General features: G+C 37.7%; 1 protein-coding gene across 1 annotated transcript in view; it reads right to left on the bottom strand.

Moving 5' to 3' along the window:
• The window catches only part of LOC107713050 (teneurin-1-like), a 122,459-nt gene that overhangs the window by 78,018 nt on the left and 35,112 nt on the right, over nt 1-9,329 (bottom strand). Inside the window, exon 4 of the mRNA XM_016518468.1 lies at nt 4,916-5,154. Within this exon, the coding sequence (XP_016373954.1) occupies nt 4,916-5,154 (239 nt within the window). The remainder of the gene's footprint in view (nt 1-4,915; nt 5,155-9,329) is intronic.

The following is a 9,329-nucleotide window of genomic DNA, read 5'->3' as shown; positions in this document are numbered from 1 at the left end:
TCTAGAGACCTCGGGGGAGGTCGCGAGACCGCTACGACCGCTACGTTTCCGGGCGGTAACTGAGAGAAGCGCTCGCCGGAGACCGCTGCGCCCTGGAGGGTTGGCAGTCAACAACCAGAGGGGTTCACCTCTCAACCGGTTTAACTGTTTTAAGTACAGGCTTTAGAAACGCCCGTTTATTTGGATAGATCCCTGTGACAACTGGCATTTCACTCACAAAGACAATCACATATACAAATGCAAATACGTGTTCTCTGAACAACATGTCTTCCTTTCCATCAGTTAAAACCCCCCACTGCTTAGGCCTAAGGGTGTGTCTTTCTCCTCTGGAAACAAACATGCAAACACACACACAGATACACAAAAAAAGCAACTGTTTGATTTCTTCCCTTTTAAGGGAAATGGCAGAAAGCCGCTCTGCAGAGTGGGGGCTTGTGGGTTCCAGAGGGTTTTTTCCATTGATCTAGTGTTTTGATCATAAAAGACACATTATGATCCATAAACATGCATCCATTTTCAACCGCTTTTGAAGCCATGAAGTCCTTTTCACATCTTCAAATTAGTAAAATTGCATTAGTAAAATTGAAAACTAGGACAGTCACTAATTAATCGAACTATTTGTATATATCTATATTTGCTGTGAAAATCCTTTAAAGGACGATTAAAAGACATTACATTATTATGAAAGATGAAAGCACTGAATAGCCCTGAAGCATTCAACTGAGACTGACAGCTCTAATTAAAACATGTATATGCGTGTGCACATATAGATCACATATGTGGATGCTGTATTATGCATGTTTCAGGTAGAAGGAAACATCAGGAACAGCAAGTGTGTATAAAGTGAAAATGAATAATACAGTAGCAGATGCTAGATTCATCAGAGTGAGAACTACTCCCACACTCATCCTCATATGTCTACTGCTTCCGGCTGCATGACATTTTTTGCTTTTAATGTTGTGTATGCCCTGCCCCGCCTTCTCCTATAATGCCACGCCCAGTCTAAGCTTGCCACACCCATCAACATCCTGCCTCACCTCATTCCGTCCTGCCAAGCTCCATCTACTCCAGTCCTGCACTGCTCCATCATTAACCAGTGGATTTGTATCACTATTAGATTCAGTAAATCCACATCCATTAAAAATAATTTGTGGAATAAATGAGGTTGTCCAGTTCATCTCTAAAGCCAGTCGTTTAGTCACATAAGCCAGGGGGTTTTCAAAGTTTGATGCCAAGGACCCTTTTGGAGAATCAAGTGGAGGAAAGTTCACTTTATTTTTCTCTATTGTTTATTTGGTGAAGCAGGTTTAAAGGAATCACATAAAGAGAGATCGAATTTTCCTTGATCTTTTGAAATAAGAGTTCAATGCACTGTAATAAAATAATAAAGAAACTTTTAGAACTCAAAACTTCCTCCGCAGTTCAAAAATACCATATATTGTAATTCAGCGATAAAAACGGCTCATCCTGAAATTCTTGGATGTGATGGCAGAAACATTAACATATAACCACCCACCTTTCGTCAGCAATGCCCATTAGTGTATATACAGTATTATGCCAAATGAAAATCATTACAACAACAAGATCTGCTCATTTCATTCTGTCGTGTCACAGTGTAATGCAGGGTTTGCTAAAAGGCTGTCTAAAATGCTTCCTTATAATTAAAACTAAATTATGACTCACACACACACACACAAATTTGAAACTACAATATTATCTCTGATTTCTGACATCTCTTCTGACAGATTTTGAAGCCACTTTAGCACAATAAATCAGGATAATTAAAGCCTAGGCTGATGTGGCTGTACATTTTACCTTTTGTGCTGACATTCTTAGTTTGGATAGATGGAGGTTCTTCTCGCTGAAACCATCTTACTTAGTCCCCTGGATACTATCAGCTATCTGGGTCATTGCACTCATACAAAAACAGCTCCCATTTATCCCTCCGAAGCGAGCAATGCACACTCACAGACACCTACCTTTGACACACACCCAAAAAACTCACACACGTAATAAAATCTTTGGTGCGCCGCTCTGTTATTATGGGGCAAGGCATCATGACGTTCAGAAAATAAGTATAATGTCTAAAAGTCTAAAAGCCACACACACACACACACACACAAATTCACTCAATGCCTTTGATACATTTTCATCAACAATTATTGATTGCCTCTCTCTCTCTGTCCCTGCAGGGTCCTTGACTCAATTAGGGCATAACAAAAACACACACACATTCACACCCTACTTAATGTCTTCATAGAGTGTGCAAGTCTGGTAGCTAACGTGTGCTTGTTAAAGTAAAAATGGTGGTGGGGCCAGACGATACAGCCTCATTAAATTCATTCAATTAAATATACACACAGACCAATTAAAACCCTTCTCTTAGGATAAACACCCTATTAAAACATCTGACCTTAATCTAAACGGTGAACTCCATACTGTCCCTTATTCTTTCCCTAATGATAATTATATACTCACACCTGAATAGAATTCAGCAAAAAGCTCTAATGATTTCACTTCCTTTAAAGTCCATCATCCATAAAATTACACACATCTCACCCCGTGTTTTTTTTAAATATTAAGACTAATTTAATCATGCTTTTAGCTACCAATATTAGACTCAGCTCCAGTTAACAATCTGTACTGTATTTAAAGGAATATTGCAGGTTATATACAAGCACTAGATTAAAAAAAGTATATTTTTATAAAATAAAATAAATAATACATATAACTTATGACAACAAGGTTTTTGTTTTTGCTCCAGTCCACAGATTTTTCCCAATAATCAATGTAGAAAGCCGTAGTGGATGCCTACTTATAACCTGAAGATTTAGTGGAGAATTATATTGCCCTGATCCTAACATTAACCTAAAAGACAATGGGACATTTCAGATCGGATATTTACGATACGCCTACTGGCCAATTAAATTAGACTTCAGCACCGGCACACAACACAGTCACGTTTACAGTTACCATGTTTTATGGATCCTTTTCTTCTCATCGCTGATGCTTTTACTCGACAGGACCAAAGTTTTTGTTCAGTATGTGAAGATAATGCGGATTCATTCGTTCTTTATGTTCCTCTTTATCTTTATTCCCTTTATCCCTTTGCTTCCCTTCATTTGCCCAGAAAATTAACTGAGAACACATTTAGATTGTTAGATAAGAATGAAAGCCAAGAGACAAAGCAGACGGATTGCATCTATTTAGACAGGGTGCCACTAACGATGGGGTGAAAGACGGCCATATGATCATTAACGGCACATCTCCAGAGCACACACACACACACATCTAGCAAACCATTTCTCTGGCATAATTAATGGAATAGTTCACCCAAATACTAAAATGTGCCATCTTGAGGCTAAAGTTGTCATGACAGAAAAAAAATTATTAAAAGCAGTGAATAACATATGACTCATTTGCCATTATTCATGAAAAAAATGACAACATTTAAAAAATTAACATCAACTGCAGAATGTAGGAAAACCCAAATTCGCTTAAAAATGCTGTGTTCAATATTCATCCGCTGACCTGCAGTGCAAATTGTGTTTAGCAAAATAATAATAATAATAATAATAATACACATCATTCAAAAGTTTGGACGAGTAAATTTTTTTTTAAAGAAATTAATACTTTTTTTTTTAAACAAGGATGCATCAAACTGATCAGATGGGACAGTAAAGACAATTATAATGCTACAAAACATTTCTATTTCAAATAAATGCATTTTTTTATTTCTATTTATTAAGGAATCCTGATGATTTTTGCACAAATATAAGGCAGTACAACTGTTTTCTTTGTTTTTTCAGCATTGACAACAATCATTGAAAATAATTCCATTTGCGCTCTGTTATTGTATATATACAAAAATGAGTTGTTCTGTGGGAAGCCATAATTCCAAATGGAATGTGTTCAGAACAGATATACACATTGTAGAACAGAAATGAACATCACAAATTCTCAAGAAGTCATTATAACGTGTTTGGGAATTGCAGAGTTCCTCGTTTCATTAGCGAGAAACACATGATTAGTGTTTAAGAGGCTGCCGTGTGAACTTCTGACCAGAAACTTTATTAACTGCAGCCTTTCAAGCGTTAATGGATGAAACCTTTTACCCTAATGTTTTTCTGTAAAACACGCCTCATTTTTTAGTGAGATTTTCACTCACAGCCTGTGAGAGGGAGAAAGCCGGAGAAAATTAAGTCAGTACACTAAGGTGTATAAGCACCTCTCTCTCTTTCACACACACATACGGTGACTTGGCTAAACAAAACTTTAACACCATTAACCTCTGAACGGCCTTGTGGGATATTTACTCTTTCATCTCTCGTTCTCCCTCATCCCTCGTTCATAAATATTCATCTCTCTAATAGAGTTTTTCACAGTGTGAGTTCTGCTAATTCCATATGACCCCAACCAGCACGACAGCAGCCAGAGATGAACGGAGCGAGGGAGAGGGAAAGAGAGAGAGAGAAAGAGAGACATAGAGGCGGAGAGATAAGACACTCACCGATGATGTACGTCAGCAGAAGAGCGAGAGTCAACGTAATTGCGCTGGCGCTCAAAGCCGTACATTTCCAGTTACAGCAGCGGTAGGGCTTGCTGAACGAGAAGAGCGGTCTGGAGAGGGTGGTTCTGGGTAGAGGCCTCGGAGGCGGCGAATACACCGTGCTGGACGTCAGAGGGTAATTCTGATTGGCTGCGTTGAAAATGGTAGACGAACCTGAACTATGCTTGAACAGGAAGTGCCTGTAAAGGAAAGGAATTTGATTTGTCAATCGATTACATTACGAATACCTCAAAAAACAAATCACACCTGGAAGACGGAGTCAAAGAGAGACAGAGAGAGGAGAGAGAGAGAGAGAGAGAGAGAGAGAGAGAGAGAGACATAGAGGCGGAGAGATAAGACACTCACCGATGATGTACGTCAGCAGAAGAGCGAGAGTCAGCGTAATTGCGCTGGCGCTCAAAGCCGTACATTTCCAGTTACAGCAGCGGTAGGGCTTGCTGAACGAGAAGAGCGGTCTGGAGAGGGTGGTTCTGGGTAGAGGCCTCGGAGGCGGCGAATACACCGTGCTGGACGTCAGAGGGTAATTCTGATTGGCTGCGTTGAAAATGGTAGACGAACCTGAACTATGCTTGAACAGGAAGTGCCTGTAAAGGAAAGGAATTTGATTTGTCAATCGATTACATTACGAATACCTCAAAAAACAAATCACACCTGGAAGACGGAGTCAAAGAGAGACAGAGAGAGCAAGAGATGGAGTGAAAAAAAAGAGAAAGGTGCGATCGGAGCGTGTGATCACTCTCGCTTGCTTTGGTTACTAATTGGAGTCATTTGCTCTCACGTGCATTTAATTACAGATATTTAGCACCAGAGATTAATGAGCCATTATTAATAGATAACATCCTTTAGATTAATTATGATATTAATTACACAGAGGAGTCCATTCTTAAGTAATTAAAAGGTGCCTACTTAAAAACAATTTACAATGTCTTGCAACTATCAGTAATGTTACAATGGTGGGAAATTACCAAATAAAAACAAACTAACTCAATAAATTGTATATTAAGATTTCAAGTTGAAATTTATATAAATATATGGGCAATATTTTTATATTTTAGGTGTACACTGTAATTTCTCTCTACCATTCAAACCATCTTTTCGCTTTTTTGAAATTCACTGAAACAGTCCTTTGGTGTGTAAAAATAAAATGAAGTAATTTTAGAAATGTTATAACATAGTCTCTTAATTAATATGTGATTACAAAAACTGCATGCATAACAATTTTATAAGAATCAGAAAAAAAAAGTACATCATGTCACAATGCAGGACACCCGAGTTCTTAAAGCCCTTGTAGTTATTCTTTCATTTTAAAACCAAAAGCTACCTTTTTTTATCCTGACATGCGGCTAGATCGGTTAGTCTGTGAGGCACATGGGTGCAGAAACATGGCCGTTTAGTCGTGTCATCACGATGACAGACAGATTGACAGATAGCCATGGGGAAATTGGTTACAGCTTTTAGGTTAAAAGCCCAAAGGCAACAGAAGACAGATCTTCAAATTCCCAAGATACACATGGATTCTCAACAGCAATTGATCTCTTTGCAACATCAGCTAGAGCTGGACCGGGGTAAACGTGTGCAACTCTTCCAAAGACACAAAGGATCAATCAATAAAAAGGACCAAAATCATTGAAAGGTAGATCAGTCTAAACACATTTACAAGTTCATATGCTGATGAGACCAAAAAAGCATGATGACATCAATACGGACTGAAGATTATGGTGAAAAACTGAACACACACACACACACACACACACATATACACACGTCTCTGTTTATATTATAATGGAGACTACCCATCTGTTGTTCTTTAAATTAAGTTAATTACTACTCCCAAAACAAAACTGCACCCCAACACGCAGCTTTTGGCATTTTTCGATTTTTATTGAAACACTGTTTAGTCCATTTATGGTGTTGTTTTCATTGTTGTGTCTTCCCAAAGGTCCCCGCAAAATAGGTCGTTTCAGGTTTTACTATATTTCTGGGGACATTTGGGCCCTACAAAGTTAGCAAAACCTGACCGCGCTTACATGAGGAGACTCACAAAACCACTGTACATAAAAATACAATTATGGCTGACAACAGATGAACAATTTTAATAAAATGTAATACATTTTGTGCAGATGGGATAATTAATTGGATAGATCATGAAAAATATTGGATACATCAATTAATTGGATATATCATAATAAGAAATATTGTTGAGGCATTGCAAAAAGTGCCATTAGATGGACATATATTGTCTATTTTTTCCATATCAATCAGTTTAGCAAACTTCAGTTTGTCAGTGTCAAATAGGTGTAACTTTTTAAAACACATTTATAGTTTTATATAATTAATTGTATGAAATGAATGTGTTAAATTAGCAATCCTAATAAAAAAATATTTTCTGCCAAGGGATACAAATGTCAAAATGTAAAGAAAAGAGCAGATACTGTTTCAGGGTCAAATATACACCCAGAAACACACAAGCAAGTTTTGGTTATTTGATTGAGTGTCTTACAGGGATGCCGTACAAAGCCATGGAAGGAGCGTTTAAATGAGCATGCAATGGTAAAATGAGGCTTGAGACTGAGAGAAAAATTACAGTTTACCTCAGCCATTAAAAAGAGAAAGTTAATTTCACACTTAGACACGCAGAACTAATCCTGTCTTTATTTACTGTAGAATAAATAAATAACAATTAACACTCACAAAACAAAGTGAAAGAGCGAGATGAAGGTAAAAAGACAAAAAGAGAGAAAGAAAAGAGAAGGTGTGAACATGAAGGATCATAGTTTTACAAATCAGATTTCTACAGTCTCAAAATAAATTATATTCCACTGGCTGCTTTTTCTTACTGAAATCTCAGAGCCTTGAATTTGCATGGCCAGTATGTGGCTGATTTTAATACCAAACACTCCTGAAAAACTGTGAAACAATCTCAGAAAACAATCTCAGATTGAAATAACTCTGTAGTGACAACATGGCTAATGCAAGATAAGGCATAAAAAAGTACTTTTTAATTGATTATCATGCATTTCCATTGTAAGAAAAAGAGCAGCTTCGACTCGATAAACATAAATGTTTCAATATATATCATATATTAAAATATTTACTTAATCAATATTTTAATATATGAAACATATTTATATATTAAATATCAATACATTTCAATGTATTTTTTATGTGAAAAATATCAAAAAGGTGTGCACATCCAAAACCAAGTTGGGTACAGGTGTAGGACATGCATTTAGAAAAATACATTATTTCATATATTATTATTTTATGCACAATAACTGGGCAACTATTTTTTTGGAAGTTTCATTTAAAAATCAATTAGGCACATTTGCATGGGAATGACTGTTAAAAAAATGACATACAATACATATGCAGCGTATGGCGACTGAATCAGCGAGTGTTCGGAATAATATGCTGATGGGAGTGATTCTCCTCTGTGCATTAATGTTGGTCTATTGATCCAGATTTAATTGAGAAAGTTCATTTGGGAGAGAGCAACATGTCAGCAGGTATAGCCATCACCATGACGATGACACAACGCCAATGTCATCGGGCGCTGGGCTCGAGCCGCTGTTTAAACCGGCCAGAATCTCTCAGGCAACCCTTTAACCTGAGGACTTTCCTGCAGCAGTTGGCAGGATTTTTCGAACCACTCTACAAAATTGGTAAATCTGCTTTTCTTTAACCCCCAAATCTCAAAAGAAAACATCTGAATGGGCGACATTTGCTCTGTGCCCTGTTTCAAGCCAAAGTGAACGGCCACGGAAACTCTGTAAGCAAGTGAGGTTACATGTCTACACTCCTACTGCCGGCTTCTTTCAGACACTTCAATCTCCTTTCAACAGCATTAAGTGATGTTTGAAAAACAGAACTGGAGCTGCTGGAAAAATACGGAAGGGCTAAATTACCCAGCATTCCTCGAATAGCCACAAGCATAAACATTCCATTGCTGCCTGCTGCTTGTGGAGTTTAGAAAAGGTGCTGCGGTGCTTCGTGTAGTTCAGAACACTTGAAATCTGATATTAGGTGTTGTTTTGGAGACAGCTGGATTTGTATAATGGTGGCTTTATTTCATCACAACGTGACAAAGAGCACTACTTGCTTGACCAACATGGCAAATCTTCAGAAAACAATAAACTTCTCTCCAGCTATCGGCATCAGAGCGGATATGTGACTCAGCTACGGTTGTTTGTTCAAGTTCTCAGTCGAAATAAGTTTGACCGCTACTGCCAAATTCACCTTGCTGGAAATCTAGAAAAGCCATCGTACACGCACTCATATGTATGCACATGCACGCCACTTTCATTTTCATCAATATCTTTGGGGTTTGTGTGCGTGGAAGACAATCACCCCAGGAAGACAGCTTCATTTCCTCCCTCAAAGCAGACATGTCTATCCTTCATCATTTATTTACTCTTCCATTTCTCTCTTTCAGAAGAGTAGGTCAACCCTCAATCTTCATCTTCATCATCATCATCATATCTCTCCATCTGTTGTCCACAGACAAACACATATACTCATGCATATTCTCTTTCTCTTGAAGATTTAGACCTTCCTTTTTCTGTTTTATTATCCAGGCTTAACATAAAAAAATTAATTGGGTTTTTCGTTTGAAAGTTGCCAAACTTGGTTGCTTGAGGTTGAAAAAACAAAGTGGATGAAGAACCGAGGAAAATGGCTTTACAAAACACTAAATGTCTTAATGAAAACGTTAAACTGCAGAAAGGTGAGGTTTAGATGTAGTTTAATGGGAAACAAAACG

This window comes from Sinocyclocheilus rhinocerous, unplaced genomic scaffold, assembly GCF_001515625.1.
Source record: "Sinocyclocheilus rhinocerous isolate Xijiao unplaced genomic scaffold, SAMN03320098_v1.1 scaffold5226, whole genome shotgun sequence".
NCBI lineage: Eukaryota > Metazoa > Chordata > Actinopteri > Cypriniformes > Cyprinidae > Sinocyclocheilus > Sinocyclocheilus rhinocerous.
The sequence above is the reverse complement of the archived record's forward strand: the minus strand, read 5'-3'. Positions and strand labels throughout refer to the sequence as shown.